This window comes from Balaenoptera ricei, chromosome 8, assembly GCF_028023285.1.
Source record: "Balaenoptera ricei isolate mBalRic1 chromosome 8, mBalRic1.hap2, whole genome shotgun sequence".
NCBI lineage: Eukaryota > Metazoa > Chordata > Mammalia > Artiodactyla > Balaenopteridae > Balaenoptera > Balaenoptera ricei.
Genome location: NC_082646.1, coordinates 17602179 through 17626720, shown reverse-complemented (window position 1 = coordinate 17626720; position 24542 = coordinate 17602179). Strand labels below are relative to the sequence as shown.

At 38.0% G+C, this 24542-nt stretch overlaps 1 protein-coding gene across 1 annotated transcript; it reads right to left on the bottom strand.

Moving 5' to 3' along the window:
• Positions 1 to 4803: 4803 nt before the first annotated feature.
• Positions 4804 to 23730, bottom strand: LOC132369613 (NXPE family member 1-like). Its single transcript, XM_059929304.1, is given in 3 exon segments — positions 4804 to 4861; positions 7290 to 8010; positions 23712 to 23730. Coding segments are annotated over 3 exon segments (798 nt in total).
• Positions 23731 to 24542: the final 812 nt, after the last annotated feature.

The following is a 24542-nucleotide window of genomic DNA, read 5'->3' as shown; positions in this document are numbered from 1 at the left end:
TGTGTATCTCCCTGATGTTTTCTGTTTTAAGGATCATTTTAGTGGCCGGGCTTCTTAGGAGTAGTCATTCAATAGCCTTTCCGACACTGATGGCCCTGAGAATGAAAATGTCAACGTGGAAGGGTCTGAAGTGCTAGCCAAGTGTGGTGATGGCTGTGTTTCTTTGATGATGATGGCTGACATCTGGTCAGTTTCCTGAGGGATATAATCCTCATCTATCACAGAATAGGAAAGTGATAAAAGGGTAGCTATGTTTTTCCCACTGACTCTGAATGTGTCTTTCTGTATCCAGAGGGAATTGTTTCTTAAAAATTCTAGTTCCATGAAGATAAAAAATTTTAGTGCTGATAAAAAAAATAAATAAACCTTTTAACTAGAAGGACATGATTAATATATATTTTTTAAAATTTATTTATTTATTTTTGGCTGCGTTGGGTCTTCGTTTCTGTGCGAGGGCTTTCTCCAGTTGCGGCGAGCGGGGGCCACTCTTCATCGCGGTGAGCGGACCTCTCACTATCGCGGCCTCTCTTGTTGCGGAGCACAGGCTCCAGACGCGCAGGCTCAGCAGTTGTGGCTCACGGGCCTAGTTGCTCCACAGTATGTGGGATCTTCCCAGACCAGGGCTCGAACCCATGTCCCCTGCATTGGCAGGCAGATTCTCAACCACTGCGCCACCAGGGAAACCCATGATTAATATTTTTAAAAAGAATATCCTATCATTTAAAATGCTCACCCATCAAGATTATTTCTGACTGGATCTTCCCTACTCTCTAGGGTAGAGTACATGTTCATATGTGTGAAGTGTCAATCAAAATGTAAAGTTTTCACTGGAATTTATAAACAGGAATATTTCTTCTGAAAGAGGGAATACGATATATTCTAAATTAAAAGGCTCAAATCTAGAAAGCTAAGTGAAGTTGAAAATAAAACAGCCAAAATGAGAAAATAGAGACCTTATTAAAAGTATTTTTAAACCAGCCTGAATTTCTAAAAGAATATAAAATAGTTACATACTTTTTACAACTTTGAGTAGGTAGTGCATCCACTACCGCAGGGTAGAGTCTCCCAGGATGTAAATGAGTTTTCCTTTTAAACATCCATTTATCTTAATTGTATTAACTGAATCTTGAAGTTCTATCATTCCTTTGCCATCTTTGCTGACGCTGTGCTGACTTAGGCCTTGGTCTCTAACCTGAATCTCACTGGTCTGACAGTTGGTGTCCTTGTATAAAATCACTTACCCTTGTTCAATTAATGAAGCAATAATCTTATTTTTTCTATGAACATTTTTTTCATAGGTATATTTTTAAAAAATTTAAAAATAGCTTAAAAATAACATATCCACATTTTAAAAACTTCAAAAAAGCTTTAAAATATCTAACTTGAATTCATATTTTTAAATAGGATTTTGCTAAAAGTGACATGCAACAGCCAACACAAACCAATATTCTGAGATTTTTCCAGCGAGTTCCATTAGAATTACAAGCTCTCTTGGCACATGGTCTGTCTTCCAATGTATCTCAGGTAGCAGTGCACCAAGAGTTTTGCTATGGGGTAACAGAGATCATCAGATTCCTCACCTGTCATGCTTCCTCGTCACTTGCTGTGTCACTCTCCTGCCACTAGACCAATGCATCGTATTTTGGTTTGTTTGCATCAGGACTTCTGTACTAATATCATATTCTGTATTAGATAGGAAGAAAATAATAATGAATTAAAAATACAAACGTATTTATCCCTCACATAACAGTCATAGAGTGAGCAAGCCAGGGCTAATATGATGTTGCGTGGTGTCAGGGATTCCAATTTCTTCTGTCTGCTTGTTCTGCTGTTCTTTTTTCAGGGGGGCTGGTGTGATACTCTTAATTTTATTATTCCTTTTACAGCTTTACTGAGATTTAATTGGTGTACAAAAGAACACATATACTTAATGTGTACAGTTTGATGAGTTTGAACAGATGCATAAACCCATGAGGCCATCACCACAATTAAGGTGCTATTCTTAACCTATGACTTCAATCCCACGGTCTAACATGGCTTTTTCATCTCTTACCATTATATCTACAGTTCAGCCAGTAGGAAGGGGAGGGCTAGTTGTTTTACTTTTAAAGGCATGACCTAGAAGTTTCCCTTATCACTTCCACTCATGATCCTGGCAAAAATCTAGTCATGGCCTTAACTAGCTGAAAGAAGGCTGTGGCCTTTAGTTCGTGACAATGGACCCAGCTAAAATTATGGTGTTCAATTACTAAAGCGGGAGAAGGGAATGGATATTGGGAGACCACCTGCTTCACTCTCCGTGCTTAGCCCCATGTAGGCCTTGTGGTCTCTGATTGTCAATGTCCACATAATAGTCATCAACGTGGTTGTTCTGTGTGTGTAACCTTTGGACAAATGGCAAAATGGTGCTGATTGCAGAACTGGAAGAATTCTGGATTAGCTATTCCATGATGACCTGGAGGAGTTGTGAAGTCCTGGTGATTTTGGCCTGCTAAAGAGAGTTTTCATAATCCTATGAAATTCCCGTGTTGGAATTTCCATGTGACATATTTGACCTTCTATGATGTTTGACAGCATCACATCCTGGATGGCTGAATATCATAACCCTGGAAACTTAACATTGCTATACCTATCCTAATAATGCACTGGCATACTTTGGTGAGAAAGTTAGCCTTTGAGTTTATTATTATAAACCATATCTTGTATAATATTAATTTGTCAGGGTATTCATTTTTGCCAAGTGTCAAACTAAGCGCTCTGCAGGACTATTTCAAATATATAGCAAATTCTCTTATGGTCAGTCTTACATGTTTATTTTACTCGATAATTTTAGAATAGGCTTGAATATTTTTAAGAGTATGTTAGTAATAGTTTTAAGATTCCATTGTATTTATGGATTAGTTTAGAGAGTGTGGCAGGCAGACTAATGGCCCTCCAAAAATATCTACTTTATAATCCCTGAGACCTGTGAATATGTTACCTTCCATGGCAAGTGGGACTTTCCAGATATGATTAAGGGTATGGGTTTTGAGTTGGGAGATTATCCTGGATTATCTGGGTGGGACCAATCTGAATCGCCTTAGTTCTCAAAAGTGGAAGAGGGAGGCAGAAAAATGGGTCAGAAAGATGTGGTGGGAGGACTTGGCCCACCATTGTAGCTTTGAAAAAAGGAGGAAGGGGGCTGCTAGGAATGTGGGCAGCCTCCAGAAGCCTGAAATGACAAGGAAACTGATTCTGCCCTAGAGCCTCCAGAAAGGAATGCGGCCCTGCTACACCTTAATTTTAGCCCAGTGACACTGATGTTGAACTACTGAACTACAGAACTGCAAGATGATACATTTTTGTTGTTCAAGATACTTTGTTACAGCAACAATAAGAAAATAATGCAGAGATGATTGACATTTTTTTTCAGTATCAAGTCATCCCACCCAGAAACAAACAGTATTTTTTTTATCTATTTATATAAATTTTATTTTATATCACTTAGTAGCTATTTAACTTGTCTTTCGGAAGGTCATGCACATTTCGTTAAATTGTGAATTAGCTCTTTAAAGCACAAAGCAGATTGCATCACTCTCTTCCTTAATTGTTTTTTTGTAGCTTTCAAAAACTTACTGAATAAACACTAAAATCCTCAGCTTTGTACTTGAGAGCCTTCCATGATTTAGTTTCTTCCTTTTTTTAGCCTCATGCTTCACTACGTTCCACCAAATGCTCTCACTCCTTTGGGCTGTTGAACAAAGTTCATGATAATTTTGCTCCTGAGTAGAGTTATCAGATTAAAAAAATACAGAATACTAAATTGAATTTGAATTATTTTTAACAAGCAATAATTTTTTGGTGTCAGTATTTCTCGTGCAATATTTTCCCTTTATCTCGTGTCATATGCATAAGAAATTAGGAATTACTGAAATTGAACTGATACTTTGTATTATTATTTGCTAAACCTGGCAACCTTACTCATGATCTTTATGAGTTTTCTCTTTCACTTCATTCCCTGTCTACAGATATCCTTTGGGGCTAAGTCAAATACCACCTTATCATAAGCCCTTCTGCCTTTTTACTTCCTTCATAGAGTTGGTAGGTTAAATGTCTTTCAGATTGCAGCCTTGCTGAACATTTATTTTTCTCCATTTGCCCATAATGCCTCATATCTGTTAGAATCTCAATAAACATTTGCTGAATAAATGAATAAATATTAGGCAATAAATCAGTTGAGGTACATCTCAAAATGATTGTTATTGGTAAACTCTTAGGCTTTAAAGAAAGTTATTTTAAAGCTAAGTATAAACATTGTTCTTTCATAAGTAATATGGCTTTGTGTTTAACACTAAAACACATTTAATGAAATGGAAAACTCCATATAAAACTGCTAAGTGCATCCACTAAAGGTTAGGAAGGTATGCCCACAGAGAATTCGGCTAACCAAACCAAAATGTTCCTACTGTGAAGCTGTGGGTATCCATCAGAGATTTGTACAGAACGTCCCCCAGACAGAATCACTGACTCTAGGAGATGCATTCCTGGGTTTAAATATGGATGTAGGATATGAATACTTTCCCCTTTGGGATAAATTGAGATGAAATCTGTTATAAAAAAGAGTTTGAAATAATTTCCTTGAATTGATTTCTCTCTTTAAAATCCAAGGTAATTGACACCACAGACCCCTGCTAGGAATGGTGTTCCCGGAAAATCGTGATTGCTAGGGTTGATTCTGATAAAGTTTCCTCTGTGTCAGAATGTCTCTTAGAAGATCCATGACAAGCACCACCTACCACAGGACAAAGCAAACTTACTGTTATATCAGGAGACATCAATGTGGTTAAGATGTTTCATCATTTCAACTCCTACACTGGACCTTCAAAAAAATAAGACAACAAATTACCCTGCTGTCTGTTGACACAATACAAGTAATAGAAGCTTGTGAGTGAAGGATAATTTAAAATTTGCTACAACTGCAAGCTATTATGGTTGTTGTAAATATTGTATCTATTGGGCATTGTATATGAATTAGGATTTTTTATTGTATATCCATTGTATATGCATTAGGAAAACTCTTTACCTTTCTGGGAGCACCTTGAAGTCCAGGACAGCTCTGCTTTTCTGTCACATGCAATCAGTGTGTCCTGGAATTTTAGTTTCAAAGTATTTATCTAATCTGAAAGTCCTCCTCTCTCTCTACTTACACATCACTTATTCAAGTTCATACAATATTTTTCTTAGATTACTGTCAGCCTCTAGCCAGGCCGTCTCAATTTTATCCCATCTAAATTCTTCAACACAACTGCCAGAGCATCCTTTCTAATTGCAAATGCAACTGCATTACTGCTTAAAATCCTTTATTTTAAAGTTGTTTATTTAAAATCCCTGTCACTTACCTAAGGAGTTCAGGCTTCTTAGCCTGGCATGAAGACCTCTTCTCACAGGGTTCCTGCTTCCCTCTTTATATATGTTTTCTGCTATGTTTACCTTCCATTTTTCCTAGAAACTTGCTTTCTGAGCGTTGTAAGCTTTATGAAGGAAGGTAATGCATTTGCCTGGTCCACTGCTGTGTCCCTAATACCTCACAAAGTGGCTGGCAGAAAGTCATGTTTAGTCTGATGCATGAATAAATATGCACTGCGTTTCTTTCCTCCAACTGATGAAAGACTGACTATCTGACTCTCCTACTTCAAAGCTCTTACCCTCCCTTTGATTCACTCTTTGTTCTAATCCTGTGTACATGTGTAGGTAAGCGGTAGCAGGCAGAAAGGGGACACGGGGGAATGGGGACCCAGGTGCCAGGTAGTGCAACAGATATAAGTGGTACCTGATTCGCTGCTATGGATGTCTCTTCAGGTTCAATCCAGAGAAAGTAAGGGATCGCCACATTTTCATCCTTACTGGGACTTAGGCATAAGGACACTTAGTGGGTAGGAGGAAATTTGGTGAGTGGTACCATCAGAGATCAAAGGGAAAGAACAGAAACCCAACTGTGCTTTTACTTGTTTCAGAAGGGAATCAAAGACTATTGATCAGGAGCCAACACTTGGATAACTACATAAGATCTGAAATGCATGCTACTTTTCCATGTTTGCTATCCATACTTTACTTCCTCTTAGCGTATCTTTTGGAAGCTTAAGGGGAAAAGACTGTAAGCTTGACTTAGAAAACTGCTAAGAAAGGGGTTGCTGAGAACCTAGCATTCCACTCTATGGCCAAGCTTAGGGAAAATGAATTCCCAGGAAAAAAAATGGATCCCTAGGGGGAAAAAAAAAAGAATGGAAAGGGAAAAGGAAATGGACTGAGCCCCTGAGACTTACAGAAAGTTAGCAAAGTAGCCAAAGACTCTGGAACTGATAGGTTGTCTCAGGGATTGGCCCACAGGTTCTGGGATTTGTGGTGGCATATAAGTTATCCTTTGTAAATTCCCAAAGTGACTCATCAAGTGTTTTGCAGCTTATGGTGGAGCTGGCAGACCAGTAAGTGAGCATGTTTGTGAGGAATGGGAGAAAATCTTGGCATTGACACTGCCATGATTGATATGAGAAACATGCTTACACCCCAGTTTATGGAGGCGTGTTCAACTGGAGGCTTCCGAGAATCACTAGATCACAACTCAGGGAGTATGAAGGACTCCTCCAACCTGATATCTGAGAATATCTGAGAATACCTGATCTTGAGATCAATTGGAGATGACCAGTAGGAAGGAGTTGGATTTTTGGAAAGATGCCTCAGGCTGCAGTGTGGGCAGTGGATTAGAGAGGGTAGGCTAGGCAGAAAGGAATCTGGGACAAGTAATCTGGATGAGATGATGATGATCTGAACTCAGGTAAGAGCACTAGGCATGGAGAGAAATGGATAAATGCAGAAGATACTTAAGAGGTAGAATCTACAGAATATGATATGGGGGATGAAGAAGCATGGATGTTATCATACACTTATCAAGGAATCCTTTTCTGGTGTAACATCTATTAACTAACACAGCAGAATACTTCTCCATTGAACATATTTTGTAAAACCTAGGTCTACAGTAAAAGATATGACTGAATCTGAGAATACCGGTCATCATGGAGAAGGACAGGCATATATAATATAGTTCACCTTGGGCAGCCCTCTTTTATTGAACATCTGAGTGAGAATGCCAACCTTCGTGGTGGGAGTCATGAACAGGGGGCTCAGGAAGATGCCGCATACCTGATCAGACCTTAAAGAAGCCTCTGAGAGGGTCATGCTCATTATTAATTGAGGTAGGCAATGTAGCTCTGCCTGTGGGCACCTCTCAGTGTATCTAAAAGTATACTTAGCTGTGAAAAAAGGCTTCTTCCTTGACAGTAAGATAAGAAATTTCTCCATTCCTGGTGGTCATGTCAGTCAGGGCCTCACAGAGTATGTGTTGAAGTCAGAAAGTAGAATTCTTGGTCACGAGTATCCAGGTACACAGTTCAGCACTTGAATTTAAAACCAGGGCGCAATCAGTATTGACATGGGAGGTGCCCCTGGCAAACTGGCCTGTGAAGATCACCCTGTCATAGCCTTGGTTCCTTGCCCTCCGGAGAGCCGACACCCCTTCACTGGGGAGGATGAGCAGGAGAGACAGAGACACCCGGCCCCCCCAGAACAGGGTGAAGCTGACAAGGTAGGTGCCATTGTTGAAGTCTGTCACCTTTCCCGAAGCGCCTGCCTTCAGGGCTGGGGAGGACATCCTGGCCCTCAGGGAACCCCCACCATATTCCTTCCTGCGTCCCAAGTGGTCCCCCACCTCCAGCAGGACGTCTAGCTGATCCCCCCTGCAGTATGTGTCTTGAGGGCGGAGGAGGGTGGCTTTGCTGTGTGTGGCGCTGGTGGTGGAGCTCACGTGGGTGAAGGGTCTGGGTGGGATCAGCTGGTCTAATTTCTCCATGATCCCCTTTATTCTCAGCTCAGTCTCTGTTGGTGACTTTAACAGGCTCGGTGATGTTTTAGGGTATGGGGACTTTGTGGAGCTGTTCCAGTGGCGGAGGGAAATGGGTAAGTTAGAGTGAACCAAAACTGAAAGGGCAAGGAATGTGACATACTATGAAATGAACCTGTCCAAATAATTTTTACTTATTCTATGTTTGAATATTTATTTACATATTATCATCAATTTTATTTAAACTCTGACAATTTTGAATAAAATGTATATTACACACTTATCTTTAACCTCAGTGTTTTTGAGAATGCCTGAACAATTGTAGATAAATATATTAAATCCAAAATATAGAGCTCAGAGAATACTTATGAGTAATAAATTGATTCCAGTGCATTTACTCTTCCTTTTCCTATACATCTTATCACCAGTCATTGTTACCTCTGTTAGTTCTACTTATGTATATCTTTTACCCTCGTCTAATAGTCTTTTCTTCCCCAACTGTATTATAGTTCAAGTCACCATTGTTTATTTCCTGAATTGTAGAAGTCATCCCAAGGGTCAAAGCTTCAGTCCCGCTTTCTCTCCAATTAATTTTCTCCATTGTTGCTAAATCAGTCCTTCTCAAGCAGAACTCTCTTCACGTCCCTCCCTGCTTAAACCCCTTCAATGGCTTCTCATTACCCTGAGGGTAAAGTCTAATTTTAATATGGCTTTATGCTATGGCCTCTTTTTTAACTCTCTGGTTCCTGCCACTCCTTTTTTGCATTCTATTGATACATTTTAATGAGTAACTGTTATTATTTTCTGGAGCTGACCTTCCTTTCCTTCAGCTCTCACTATTTATTAATACAATTTCCTCTTCCAGGATGGCTGGCCACCTCCACATTTTCCCCCAAACCACCTAAACATCTGTTAACTTCTTACTGAAAAATTGTTAGAACCTTAGAGGTTCCTTTTTATCCTTTTAGCACTAGATCATGTTTTTATAGGTTCTCAAATTCAGTAATTTCCAAATCTTATTGATAGTCAGAGGTGCCTGCAAACTTTTCTAAAAATATGGATTCTCAAGCTGCAGCCCAGATCAGCTGAATCATAATCACTAAATGCCTTGCCCGAGAGTTTATGTTTTTCAAAAGCCTCACATACAACCAAGTCAGGTAATTGTGAGAACAATCGTTATAGACTGGTGGTTGTCAACCCTTTTGTACTTTAGAACACACATAAAGCTTAAACAAAAAAATAGGTCCACTGTACCCCAGCAATAAAATCAGTAAGACCCATGTGGTTGGTACAAAGCAATAGAGTAAATCAAAAGGGACAAGAAACAAGAAAATGAGATATAGTTAAAAATAAAGATTAACAGAACCCAAGTTCCTTTCAAGGTCAGGAATAAGACAAAAATGTTATCCACTTTAGAAGTCCTGAACAATAAAACAAAAGAAAAGAAAACAAACAAACAAACAAGTGTATGAGAATTGTAAGGGAAGAAGCAAACTGTCTTATTTTTCATTTTTCTTTAATTTTTTAATTTTATTTTTTGCAGATGTTTTTATTGTCCACCAGAAATCCCCCACCAGAGTTAGCAAATTGTTAGCATTAACAGAGTCAGCAAGGAGCTGGATATAAAATAAACTTGTAAAAATAGCATTTATCTATACCAGTAATAATCACCAGAAAATACAACAGAAGATAATCTCTGACCTTGTTGGAGGCATTTTGAAAAATCTTTTGAAGAATATTTTTAAAAGACCTTGAATGAAAAGCTTTAACATTTTAAAAAGTAGTAGAGCCTAATATTATAAATTTGTTAATTTTCCCTCAAATAATTTAAAAATACTATGTATTTATTTTTTTAATTGAAGTATAGTTGATTTACAATATTGTGCTAGTTTCAGGTATACAGCAAAGTGATTAGGTTATATCTATCTATCTACCTACATATTTCCGATTATTTTCCATTATAGGTTATTACAATGTATCAAATATTGTTTCCTGTGGTATACAGTAAGTCTTTGTTGCTTATCTGTTTGATGTACAGTAGTCTGTATCTGTTAATCCCATACTCCTAATTTATACCTCCCCCTGCCTCTTTTTCCCTTTTGGTAACCATAAGTTTGTTTTCTATGTCTGTGAGTCTGTTTCTGTTCTGTGTATAGATTCATTTGTATTATTTTTTAGATTCCACATACAAGTGAGATCATATAAATTTGTCTTTTTCTGACTTCACTAAGTATAATATTCTCTAGGTCCATCCATGTTGCTGCAAATGGCAATATTTCATTCTTTTTTTATGGCTGAGTAATATTCCATTGTATATACATATACCACCTCTTCTTAATCCAGTCATCTGTTGATGGGTACTTGGGTTGTTTCCATGTCTTGGCTATTGTAAATAGTGCTGCTGTGAACATTGAAGCGCATGTGTCTTTTCTAATTATAGTTTTCTCCAGATATATTCCCAGGAGTGGAGTTGCTGGATCATATGGTAGCTCTATTTTTAGTTTTTTAAGGAACCTCCATACTGTTCTCCATAGTGGCTGTACCAATTTACATTCCCACCAACAGTGTAGGAGGGTTCCGTTTTCTCTACACCCTCTCCAGCATTTGTTATTTGTAGATTTTTTGATGATAGCCATTCTGATAGGTGTGAGGTGATATCTAATTGTGGTTTTGATTTGCATTTCTCTAATAATTAGTGACGTTGAGCATCTTTTCATGTGCCTGTTGGCCATCTGTATGTCTTCTTTGGAGAAATGTCTATTTAGGTGTTCTACCCATTTTCTGATTATGTCATTTGTTTTTTTGTTATTGAGATGTATGAGCGTTTGTGTATTTTAGAAATTAAGCCCTGGTCACTTGCATCGTTTGCAAATATTTTCTCCCATTCTGTAGATTGTCTTTTCATTTTGCTGATGGTTTTCTTTGCTGTGCAAAACCTTATATGTTTGATTAGGTCCCATTTGTTTATTTTTGCTTTTATTTCTATTGCCTTGGGAGACTGACCTAAGAAAACATTGCTATGGTTTATGTCAAAGAATGTTTTGCCTATGTTCTCATCTAGGAGTTTTATGGCATCATGTCTTATATTTAAGTATTTAAGCCATTTTGAGTTTATTTTTGTTTATGGTGTGAGGAAGTATTCTAACTTCGTTGATTTACATGTGGCTGTCCAGCTTTCCCAACACTAGTTGTTGAAGAGACTGTCTTTTCTCCATTGTATATTCTAGCCTCTTTGTCGAAGATTAATTGACCACAGGTGTGTAGGTTTATTTCTGGGCTCTCTATTCTGTTCCATTGATCTATATGACGTTTTTGTACTAATACCACATTGTTTCTTTTTTTTTTTGGCCATCCTCACAAAATGTATTTATTAATTTTTTTTCCTATTAGTCATCCATTTTATACACATCAGTGTATACATGTCAATCCCAATCGCCCAATTCAGCACACCACCACCCCCACCCCCCGCCACTTTCCCCCCTTGGTGTCCATACGTTTGTTCTCTACTTCTGTGTCTCAATTTCTGCTCTGCAAACCAGTTCATCTGTACCATTTTCTAGGTTCCACATATATGCGTTAATATACAATATTTGTTTTTCTCTTTCTGACTTACTTCACTCTGTATGACAGTCTCTAGATCCATCCACGTCTCTACAAATGACCCTATTTTGTTCCTTTTTATGGCTGAGTAATATTCCATTGTATATATGTACCACATCTTCTTTATCCATTCGTCTGTTGATGGGCATTTAGGTTGCTTCCATGACCTGGCTATTGTAAATAGTGCTGCAGTGAACATTGGGGTGCATGTGTCTTTTTGAATTATGGTTTTCTCAGGGTATATGCCCAGTAGTGGGATTGCTGGGTCATATGGTAATTCTGTTTTTAGTTCTTTAAGGAACCTCCATACTGTTCTCCATAGGGGCTGTATCAATTTACATTCCCACCAACAGTGTAAGAGGGTTCCCTTTTCTCCACACCCTCTCCAGCATTTGTTGTTTGTATATTTTCTGATGATGCCCATTCTAAGTGGTGTGAGGTGATACCTCATTGTAGTTTTGATTTGCATTTCTCCAATAATTAGTGATGTTGAGCAGCTTTTCATGTGCTTCTTGGCCATCTGTATGTCCTCTTTGGAGAAATGTCTATTTAGGTCTTCTGCCCATTTTTGGATTGGGTTGTTTGTTTTTTTGATATTGAGCTGCATGAGCTTCTTGTAAATTTTGGAGACTAAAACTTTGTCAGTTGCTTCATTTGCAAATATTTTTCCCATTCTGATGGTTGTCTTTTCGTCTTGTTTGTAGTTTACTTTCCTTTGCAAAAGCTTATAAGTTTCATTAGGTCCCATTTGTTTATTTTTGTTTTTATTTCCATTTCTCTAGGAGGTGGATCAAAAAAGATCTTCCTGTGATTCATGTCAAAGAGTGTTCTTCCTATGTTTTCCTCTAAGAGTTTTATGGTGTCTAGTGTTACATTTAGGTCTCTAATCAATTTTGAGTTTATTTTTGTGTATAGTGTTAGGGAGTGTTCTAATTTCATTCTTTTACATTTGCTGTCCAGTTTTCCCAGGACCACTTATTGAAGAGACTGTCTTTTCTCCATTGTATATCCTTGCCTCCTTTGTCATAGATTAGTTGACCATATGTGTGTGGGTTTATCTCTGGGCTTTCTATCCTGTTTTTGTGCCAGTACCATATTGTCTTGATTACTGTAGCTTTGTAGTATAGTCTGAAGTTGGGGAGCCTGATTCCTCTAGCTCTGTTTTTCTCCCTCAAGACTGCTTTGGCTATTCAGGGTCTTTTGTGTCTCCATGCAAATTTAAAAAATTTTTGTTCTAGTTCTTTAAAAAATGCCATTGGTAATTTGATAGGGATTGCATTGAATCTGTAGATTGCTTTGGGTAGTATAGTCATTTTCACAATATTGATTCTTCCAATCCAAGAACATGGTATATCTCTCCATCTGTTGGTATCATCTTTAATTTCTTTCAACAGTGTCTTATAGTTTTCTGCATAAAGGTCTTTTGTCTCCCTAGGTAGGGTTTATTCCTAGGTATTTTATTCTTTTTGTTGCAGTGGTAAATGGGAGTGTTTCCTTAATTTCACTTTCAGATTTTTCATCATTAGTGTGTAGGAATGCAAGAGATTTCTGTACATTAATTTTGTATCGTGCAGCTTTACCAAATTCATTGATTAGCTCTAGTAGTTTTCTGGTGGCATCTTTAGGATTCTCTATGTAGACCTTAGACCTGTATTGCTGTAAACTTCCCTCTTAGAAGTACTTTTGCTGCATCCATAGATTTTGGAAAGTTGTGTTTTTATTTTCATTTGTCTCGAGGTATTTTCTGATTCCCATTTTGATTCCTTCACTGACCCATGGGTTTTTTAGTAGCATTTTGTTTAGTCACCCCATGTTGTGTTTTCTCTATTTTTCTTCCTGTAGTTAGTTTCTAGTTTCATGCTACTGTGATTGCAAAAAATTCTTGGTATAATTTCTGTCCTCCAGAGTTCGTTGAGACTTGTTTTGTGGCCTACTATGCAATCTGTCATGGAGAATGTTCCATGTGGTCTTGAAAAGAATGTGTATTCTGCTATTTTTCGATGGAAAGCCTTGTAGATGTGTGTTGACTCCAACGGTCTAATGTGTCATTTAAGACTGCTGTTACCGTACTGTTTTCTGTTTGGATGGTCTATCCATTGATGTAATTGGGGGTGTTAAAGTCCCCTGCTATTATGCTATTATTGTCAATTTCTCCATTATGTCTGTTAATATTTGCTTTATATATTTAGGTGGTCCTATGTTAGGTGCATATATGTTAATAAGTGTTACATCTTCTTCTTGTATTCATCCCTTTATCATTATATAATTCCCTTCTTTGTCTTTTTTTATAGTCTTTGTTTTTAAAGTATTTTTTGTGATATGAGTATTGCTATACCTGCTTTCTTTTCGTTTCCATTTGCATGAAATATGTTTCCCCATCCTCTTGCTTTTAGGCTGTGTGTGTCTTTAGCTCTGAAGTGAGTCTCTTGCAAGCAGCATATGGGTGGGTCTTGGTTTTTTTTTTTTTTTTTTCTTTTAATCAGCCACCCTATGTCTGTTGATTGGAACATTTAGTCCATTGAGTTGTTTTTTTTTTTTAAGATTTAATTTTATTTATTTTTGGCTGCATTAGGTCTTCATTGCTGCACGCGGGCTTTCTCTAGTTGTGGCAAGTGGGGGATACTCTTCGTTGCGGTGCACAGAGTTCTCATTGCGGTGGCTTCTCTTGTTGCAGAGCATGGGCTCTAGGCATGCGGGCTTCAGTAGTTGTGGTGTGCAGGCTCAGTAGTTGTGGCTCATGGGCTCTAGAGCACAGGCTCAGTAGTTGGGGTGCACGGGCTTAGTTGCTCCACGGCATGTGGGATCTTCCCGGACCAGGGCTCAAACCCGTGTCCCCTGCATTGGCAGGCAGATTCTTAACCACTGCACCATCAGGGAAGTCCCTCCATTGACATTTAAAGTGACTATTGTTAGGTATGTACTTAGTGCTATATTGTTACTTGTTTTCTGGTTGTTCTTGTAGTTCCTTTCTGTTCTTTTCTTCGTGTTTTAGTTTCTTCCCCTGTGGTTTGATGATTTTCTTTAGTGGTATTCTTGTGTTCCTTTCTGTCTAGCTTTTATGTATCTATTTTAGGTTTTTGGTTTGTGGTTACCATGGGGTTTAATATATGTTAACCTATAACTATATCTTTTAAACTGGTAGTCATTTAAGTTCAAACATATTCTAAAAGATCTACAATTTTTACTCCCCCACCCATGTTTTGTGTTTTTGATGCCATATTTTATATCTTCATGTTTATCCCTTAACTCTTTTAGTTATAGTTGATTTTACAAATTTTTATCTTTCAATCTTTGTACTAACTTAAGTAGTTGATCCACAGACTACTATATATCTGCCTTTCCTAGTGGGAATTTTCTTTTCCTATAGATTATTTTTTTGACTGTATTAGTGACATTTTACTTAAAGCATTTTGAAATTTTTTGTGAAGGAGCTTGAAGGTAGCAGAGATAATGTTTTACAAAAGAATTTTTTCCCCCATTATTTTTCTCCTGGGGAGAAAATAGCATCTTTTCTGATGGGCTCTTCTTCTTCTACCCTTGACTTAAATGTCCTCGGTGCTATAGATTCTTACTTCTAGTTGTAGCCTTTTCTTTTCCACTTAGAGACGACCCTTTAACATTTCTCTTAAGGTAGATTTAGTATCGATGAACTCCTTTAGTTTTTGCTTGTCTGAGAAGTTCTTTATCTCTCCTTCAATTCTAAATAATAATATTCCTGGGTAAAGTATCCTAGATTGCAGATTTTTCCATTTCAGCACTTTGAATATATCATGGCACTCTCTTTTGGCGTGCAATGTTTCTGCAGAAAAATCAGCTGATTTTGTATGTGACTTTGTTTCTCTCTTGTTACTTTTAGAATTCTCTATTTCTTACTTTTGCCATTTTAATTATATGTTGTGTTCTGGGTTTGTTTGGGTTCATCTTGTTTGAGACCCTCTGTGCTTCCTGTACCTGGATATCTGTTTCCTTCTTCGTGTTTGGGAACTTTTCAGCCATAATTTCATCAAATGCATTTTTGATCCTTTTCTCCCTCTCTTCTCCTTCTGGGCCCCTTACAGTACCAGTGTTGGTATTCTTGATGTGGCACAGGTCCCTTAAACTGTTCTCATTTTCTTAATTTGTTCTTCTCTTTGTTGTTCTGATTAGGTGATTTCCATAATTCTGTCTTCCAGATCACTTATGCATCTTCTGTATGAGCTAGTCAGCTGTTAATTCTTTCCAATGTGTTTTTCATTTCAGTTATTGTACTCTTCAGGTCTGACTGGTTCTTTTTTTATATTTTCCAATTCCTTGTTAAAATTCTCACTGTGTTCATCTATTCTTTTCCCTAATTCTGTTAGTGTTCTTATTACTAATTCTTTGAACTCCTTATCTGGTAAACTATTTCTGTTAAATTAGTGGGTTTCTTTTTTTAAAAGGGATTTTCTCTTGTTCTTTCATTTGAAACAAATTCCTCTGTCTTCTTATTTTGCTTAACTTCTCTATGAAATTAGGTGAAATATTACCTATTTTGATCTTGAACCAGTATCCTTATGCGGAAGCATCCTTACACAGTCTGTGTGTCCCCAGTGGCTTTGTTTGGAGAGCTGGATCTGACATAAGCATGAATCATGTCTTCCCCCAGGGCATGCTGGCGGATCTCGCCTTTGTAGGAGGTGGGGCTGGAGATTGAAGGACTAAAGCTAGAGCTAGGTGTGAGCCTGGGTTTCTCCTCTTCTCAGTTGCCACCACCTCCCTATTGGGGGTGGGGTGGTCTGTTCCCTAGTTACTAGAGCAGATGCCTTTAGGTGTGGGTCTGAGGTGGCTCCATTCCCTCTAAGTGTGTGCTCTCCCCACTCTCAGCAGCAGCATTCTTGCCTAGAGGTGAGCTATGCTGGAGCAAGAGGGGCTATTGTGGGCACTTGGTGTGGGTAGAGGCATGAGCTGTGGTAGTCCTGGCCTCACTCAGAGTTCCAGACCACTTCCTCTGTGCTGCCTCCACAAGTGTCAGCAATGGCCACTCTTGCCCCATTCAGATGCCGTTCTGGGTCTGAGCCAGCTCTGTCCCTCACAACTGCACACACCCCTCAGCCACTACCGCCGCTGCTCTAGTGTGGAGCTTTGCCATGGGGCAAGAGTGGCTAGAGCGGGCGCACGACTCAGGCTGGGGCTTGTGCTGGGGTGGTTGTGGGAAACTGGCCAGAGTCCTGGGCAGTTTCAGTCAGCTTCCTGCACCTTGTTTTGGGAGTAAGCAACTGTGTGTGTGCTCTTCACGAGCAGAGTCTAGGTTTCTTACAGCCCTCTTGTTTGTCCCACTGATTTTCACAGCAGCTAAGGGGACTCATCTTCCTGGTGTCAGACCCCCAGGTTTGGGTTACCCAATATGTGGCTCTACCTTAGATGCTTAGATCCTCAGGGAGGATCTCTGAGCTTGTGTAATCCCCCTCCTCATCTTTGTCCCCTACCAGGGGTGCCGGTCCTGACCTGATTGCTTCTCTTCCCTTCCTACCCAACTCTGTGTGGATCTTTCTTACAGCCTTGGTTGTACAAGAGTCTTTCTGCCAGTCTCCAGTTTGTTTTCAGTGAGAATTTTTCCACATGTAGATGTATTTTTGATGTGTTGGTGGGGGGAGGTGAGCTCCACATCCTCCTACTCTGCCATCTTGATCTCCCCCTGATTGGAATTCTTAACCCTTAGAGTCCTTAAGTCCAAGTGGAAACTAAGAAGTTAGCAATTGTGGACTGTTGGTTATGCTAGCATTCTGTTGATTGCCAAATTTATAGATACATTTAAAAATTTCTGGATGTATATTCTTTCTTATAGTAAATTTTTCAATGCCTCAAAAAACATGTTTACTAATAAACCCAAATATCTTTAGTTCCTCTGTAAAAGGAAGCCAAAAGTGGTTAAACCTATGTTCAGTAATTAATGTTTCAGTATTTTATCTCAGTTGAAAATGATCTAGCTATTCAATGAATAGCCATCATTTAACTTATCTCAATATAACTTTAAGATTTCAAGTTTTTAAAAAGATTTAGAAACAATTTTTATGTAGACTTATCATAAAGCATAATTACTGTTGAAAAATTCATTAATAAACTTTTCTCTTATATCTATTTAATTTACTTATTCTTGGCAATCATGTTTAGATTACTTATGAAAGCCTCACGTGGCATTAAATGCTAACCATCATCTTATCTTGCTGACAAATTATGTAACAGAGATAATGTGAGCTTATTTAACTTTTAGTAAACCGAGGTAGAATAAAAGTTGTATATTATATTTGAACACTGAAAACTGAAGACATTCTGTTTTAATTAAACCAACAAACTTAAACTAGCTTTTATTTACTAAATATTATCCTAGATCACATGAACCTGAAAAACATTTCAGTAATTTCTATATTCCTGAGAGTATATTTAATTTAAGTCAATCAAACAGAGCTCTTTACAAATTAATTTTGGCAATACCACCCAGAGGTAGAAAAATATCACATATCTATAACATGCATACATAGACATACATAAACATACAGACAGATGCAAACAGAGATCTTACAGCTTTCATTTAAAAATTTTAGCCATGACACATATCTGATAATGCAAAACTCACTAGTTTATAAAAGAACAGTTGGATCCAAATTGTGTATCTGGCAGATAGAATAAGTTCAGGTTACTTGCTCAGGTGGCTTAAACTTTTCACTAATATTTGTAGTGAAGGTTTTTAAGATTTTTTTATTCACCTAGTTTCCAAATAGCCTTTCTTTTTTTCCTCTCATTTTTTTCCCCTTCTGATAAGAATGACCTCCCTGAAGTTTGCATTTTAAAGAGATGGCCCTCAGTTCCTAGAGAAGACAGGGTAGAACATTTAAATATATCTCAAAGGCACAGAGAAAGAATACAAGTTTCTCCTAGAAGGGCTTTTGTTTCCTAAAGCCTGAGTTTTTTCAATACCTACAAGCCTTTTGAGATGAAGACGGGATGTTTGGGGATTGGTAAAAAAGGATAGCTGAGATTTTTTGTTCTTGTAAAGACTCAATTTGTAAGACAAGTTGTACAAGTTGTCTTCAGTTTGTCAGACAGTCTTTAATTCCTCAAAAATTGGGTTGAGGGACTTCCCTGGCGGTCCAGTGGTTAAGACTTTGCCTTCCAATGCAGGGGGTGTGGGTTCAATCCCTGGTTGGGGAGCTAAGATCCCACATGCCTCGAGGCCAAAAACCAAAACATGAAACAGAAACAATATTGTAATTGCTTCAATAAAGACTTTAAAAATAGTCCACATCAAAAAATCTTAAAAAAAAAAAAAAGATTGTGTTGAAAACTTAGAGATATCAAGGAGCTAATCCACCATCTAAGTACATTATCTTCAATTTGCTTCTTTATATCTAGAAGATCTTTACTAAGATAGAAGTGAAAAGTTTCCTAGGTTCTCTTTGGAATGTTTCAGTAAATCCTCCCACAAAGGGTTCAGAATATTTTTCTTTCCCTCTGGGCATGTAGTTTCATTTTAGATTAGGGGCGTGGCCGAAAAGGAAAGTTCCTATTAGGCTCTGAAAATCAGCTTTTAATTTGGCCAACTTCTGGGAATTCCCCAGTGGTTAGGACTCCGTGCTTTCACTGCCGTGGGCCTGGATTCAGTCCCTGGTCAGGGAACTAAGATCCTGCAAGCCACGTGGTGGCTTTATTTTAAAATAAAATAAAATAAAAATTGGCCAACTTCTCACCATAAAGCTACTTTAAAAAATCCTTTCAAATATCTTGTTAGGTTTTAGCCAGGACAAATAGTATGTACACCTGACAGTACTGAACAACTCCATGGACGTAAGAAGTGTTCCCAAAGAGGGTGCAAAAGATACTACTTTCCCAAAATTCAAAGATAACCAAGAGAAAGAAAGACTTAGACAATTGCCCTGAGACCTGGCAGCAGTTGGTTGTACCCTAGCTGTAAATGGAGTGCAAACCCACATTTCTGTCCAGCCATGTCTAGTCAGTGGGGTGTAAGCCACAATTCTATCTGGGCATTTTTTTAAAAAAGTTTTATTGAAGTATAGTTGATTTACAATGTGTGTTAATTACTGCTGTAAAGTGATTTAGTTATGCCTATGTATTATATACATTCTTTTTTTAATATTCTTTTCCATTATGGTTTATCATAGGATATTGAATATAGTTCTCTGTGCTATAGAGTAGGACCTTGTTGTTTATCCATTCTATGTAAAAAAGCTTACATCTGCTAACCCCACCTCCCATTCCATCCCTCTCCCTTGGTAACCACCAGTCTGTTCTCTATGTCTGTGATTCTGTTTCTGTTTCATAGATAGGTTCATCTGTGTCATATTTTAGATTCCACATATAAGTGATACCATATGTCATATGTCTTTCTCTTTCTGACTTACTTCACTTAGTGTAATAATCTCTAGTTGCATCCATGTTGCTGCAAATGGCATTATTTCATTATTTTTTATGGCTGAGTAGTATTCCATTGTATTGATATATATGTACCACTTCTTTATCCATTCATCTGTTGATGGAAGATTAGGTTCTTTCCATGTCTTGGCTATTATAAATAGTGCTGCTATGAACACAGGGTGCATGTATCTTTTTTGTTTTTTTTGTTTTTAAAACATCTTTATTGGAGTATAATTGGTTTACAATGGTTTGTTAGTTTCTGCTTTATAACAAAATGAATCAGCTATACATATACATATATCCCCATATCTCCTCCCTCTTGCGTCTCCCTCCCACCCACCCTATCTCATTCCTCTAGGTGGTCACAGAGCACTAAGCTGATCTCTCTGTGCTATGTGGCTGCTTCCCACTAGCTATCTACTTTACATTTGTTAGTATATATAAGTCCATGCCACTCTCCCACTTCATCGCAGCTTACCCTTCCCCTGCCCTGTGTCCTCGAGTCCATTCTCTATGTCTGCGTCTTTATTCCTCTCCTGCCCCTAGGTTATTCAGAACCATTTTTTTTTAGATTCCATATATATGTGTTAGCATACAGTATTTGTTTTTCTCTTTCTGAGAGAAAAAATTTTTTTTTCTTTCTTCTCTGAGAGAGAAATTTTTTTTCTCCTTACTTCACTCTGTATGACAGATTCTAGGTCCATCCACCTCACTACAAATAACTCAATTTCGTTTCTTTTTATGGCTGAGTAATATTCCATTGTATATATGTGCCACATCTTCTTTATCCATTCATCCGATGATGGGCACTTAAGTTGTTTCCTTGTCCTGGCTATTGTAAATAGAGCTGCAATGAACATTTTGGTACATGACTCTTTTTGAATTATGGTTTTCTCAGGGTATATGCCCAGTAGTGGGATTGCTGGGTCGTATGCTAGTTCTATTTTTAGTTTTTTAAGGAACCTCCATACTGTTCTCCATAGTGGCTGTATCAATTTACATTCCCACCAACAGTGCAAGAGGGTTCCCTTTTCTTCACACCCTCTCCAGCATTTATTGTTTCTAGATTTTTTGATGATGGCCGTTCTGACCAGTGTGAGATGATATCTCATTGTAGTTTTGATTTGCATTTCTCTAATAATTAATGATGTTGAGCATTCTTTCATGTGTTTGTTGGCAATCTGTATATCTTCTTTAGAGAAATGTCTGTTTAGTCTTCTGTCCATTTTTGGATTGTGTTGTTTGTTTTTTTGTTATTGAGCTGCTTGTAAATCTTGGAGATTAATCCTTTGTCAGTTGCTTCATTTGCAAATATTTTCTCCATTCTGAGGGTTGTCTTTTGGTCTTGTTTATGGTTTCCTTTGCTGTGCAAAAGCTTTTAAGTTTCATTAGGTCCCATTTGTTTATTTGTGTTTTTATTTCCATTTCTCTAGGAGCTGGGTCAAAAAGGATCTTGCTGTGATTTATGTCATAGAGTGTTCTGCCTATGTTTTCCTCTAAGAGTTTGATGGTGTCTGGTCTTACATTTAGGTCTTTAATCCATTTTGAATTTATTTTTGCGTATGGTGTTAGGGAGTGTTCTAATTTCATACTTTTACATGTACCTGTCCAGTTTTCCCAGCACCACTCATTGAAGAGGCTGTCTTTTCTCCACTGTATATGCTTGCCTCCTTTATCAAAGATAAGGTGACCATATGTGTGTGGGTTTATCTCTGGGCTTTCTATCCTGTTCCATTGATCTATGTTTCTGTTTTTGTGCCAGTACCAAACTGTCTTGATTACTGTAGCTTTGTAATATAGTCTGAAGTCAGGGAGCCTGATTCCCCCAGCTCCATTTTTTGTTCTCAAGATTGCTTTGGCTATTCTGGGTCCTTTGTGTTTCCATACAAATTGTGAAAATTTTTGTTCTAGTTCTGTGAAAAATGCCACTGGTAGTTTGATAGGGATTGCATTGAATCTGTAGATTGCTTTGGGTAGTAGAGTCATTTTCACAATGTTGGTTCTTCCAATCCAAGAACGTGGTATATCTCTTCATCCGTTTTTGTCATCAGTATCTTACAGTTTTCTGAGTACAGGTCTTTTGCCTCCTTAGGTAGGTTTATTCCTAGGTATTTTATTTTTTTTGATGCAGTGGTAATTGGGATTGTTTCCTTAATTTCTCTTTCTGATCTTTCATTGTTAGTGTATAGGAATGCAAGAGATTTCTGTGCATTAATTTTGTATCCTGCAACTTTACCAAATTCATTGATGTGCGCTAGTAGTTTTCTGGTAGTATCTTTAGGATTTTCTGTGTATAGTATCATGTCATCTGCAAACAGTGACAGTTTTACTTCTTCTTTGCCAATTTGGATTCCTTCTAATTCTTTTTCTTCTCTGATTGCTGTGGCTAGGACTTCTAAAACTATGTTGAATAATAGTTGTGAGAGTGGACATTTTTGTCTTGTTCTTGATATTAGAGGAAATGCTTTCAATTTTTCACCACTGAGAATGATGTTTGCTGTGGGTTTGTCATATATGGTCTTTATTATGCTGAGGTAGGTTCCCTCTGTGGTCAGTTTCTGGAGAGTTTTTATCATAAATGCGTGTTGAATACTGTCAAAAGCTTTTTTTGCATCTATTGAGATGATAATATGGTTTTTATTCCTCAATTTGTTAATGTGGTGTATCACATTGATTGATTTGCATATACTGAAGAATCCTTGCTTTCCTGGGAGAAATCCCACTTGATCATGGTGGATGATCCTTTTAATGTGTTGTTGGATTCAGTTTGCCAGTATTTTGTTAAAGATTTTTGTGTCTATGTTCATCATTGATATTGGCCTGTAATTTTCTTTTTTTGTGTGATATCTTTGTCTGATTTTGGTATCAGGATGATTGTAGCCTTATAGAATGAACTTGGGAGTATTCCTTCCTCTGTAATTTTTTGGAATAGTTTGAGAAGGATAGGTGTTAACTCTTCTCTAAATATTTGATAGAATTCACCTGTGAAGCCATCTGGTCCTGGGCTTTTGTTTGTTGGAAAATTTTTAATCACTGTTTCAATTTCAGTACTTATGATTGTTCTGTTCATATTGCCTGTTTCTCCCTGGTTCAGTCTTGGAAGGTTGTACCTTTCTAAGAATTTGTCCATTTCTTCCATGTTGTCCATTTTATTGGCATATATTTGCTTGTGGTAGTATCTTATGATCCTTTGTATTTCTGTGGTGTCTGTTGTAACTTTTCCTTTTTCATTTCTGATTTTATTGAGTTGAGTCCTCTCCCTATTCTTCTTGATGAGTCTGGCTCAATGTTTATCAGTTTTGTTTTTGTTCTCAAAGATCCAGCTTTTAGTTTCATTGATCTTTGCTATTCTTTTCTTCGTATCTATTTCATTAATAACTGCTCTGATCTTTATGATTCCTTTCCTTCTACCTACTTTGGGTTTTGTTTGTTCTCCTGTCTCTAGTTGCTTTAGTTGTAAGGTTTGGTTGTTTATTTGAGATTTTCTTGTTTCTTGAGGTAAGATTGTATTGCTATAAACTTCCCTCTTAGAACTGCTTTTGCTGCATCCCATAGGTTTTGGATCATCGTGTTTTTGTTGTCTTTTTCTCTAGGTATTTTTGATTTCCTCTCTGATTTTTTCAGTGTTCCATTGGTTATTTAGTAACATATTGTTTAGCCTCTGTTTACTTTTTTTTTTAAGATGCAAACTATCATAACTATTATTAGAACATGGTCTTGTTGTTTCCTAAGGAAATGGCCCAGTAAAAAGGAGTGGGTTGATGACTGGGACAGTTATCAATGCATTACCTCTCAGCTCCAAATTCACCCGTCAATATATTCTCTGCAGTGACAGAATTATTTTAAGTACCTCTTCTTAAGGTGAGCATGTTGTCGAGCTTTGTCATTAGAGGGCATTGGAGGGACAGTAAAGGAGGAAGGCGCTATCCCCTGTCACTGCCTACAACAGTGGGTGGGGATTGTGAGTATGGAGACTTCCAGTGGAGCTCTTCCTGTCTTGTTCCTAGAACCAGGCAATTTCTCAGTGACCTTGTAGGCTTGTCCTTTCCCAACAATAACTTTCCCTGGCTTTCGTACACAGAAAACAAATATCTGTGGCTTCCTGCCAGTGAAGGCCTCCTGCTTGCACAGGCCCTGATTCCCTCTGCAGGTCCCTGGGCAGGTCAGCTGTCCCGGCCCCCACCCGCTTTACGTGCCCATGCCCCTGCTTGCTGATCACCCGTATTCCATCTGCACTACAGAGGGTCGCTTTCTGCTTGCCCAGCAATTGCAGACCATCTGTGACCTGGACAAACCAGTGATCTTCTCTGCTGCCCAGTGGGCTGAACTACATCTTCCTCAGCAGGGTCTGAATTCCAGCCTTGGGGAGGGCCCCTTCCAAGTTGCTCCTTCCTTGGATACCCTCTCTCTTCCCTAAGGGTACAATATAGAGTTTCCTTCTATCTTACAGTCACTCGTTTATCAGAGTGTAATAATTTTTTATATCAGACATCCTCTGTTTAGCCTACTGTGTGGTTTCTACCTCCTAATTGGATCTATACAATACAATGGCAAGAGAGATTATAACTGCAGGAATTCAGCACCAACTAGTTCTTTGAATATACCACTTTTTGAAGCCTCCTCCTTGGAAAGATCCTCATACATGTAATTTTTAATCTTCTCAGTATACTCTTTAACATCC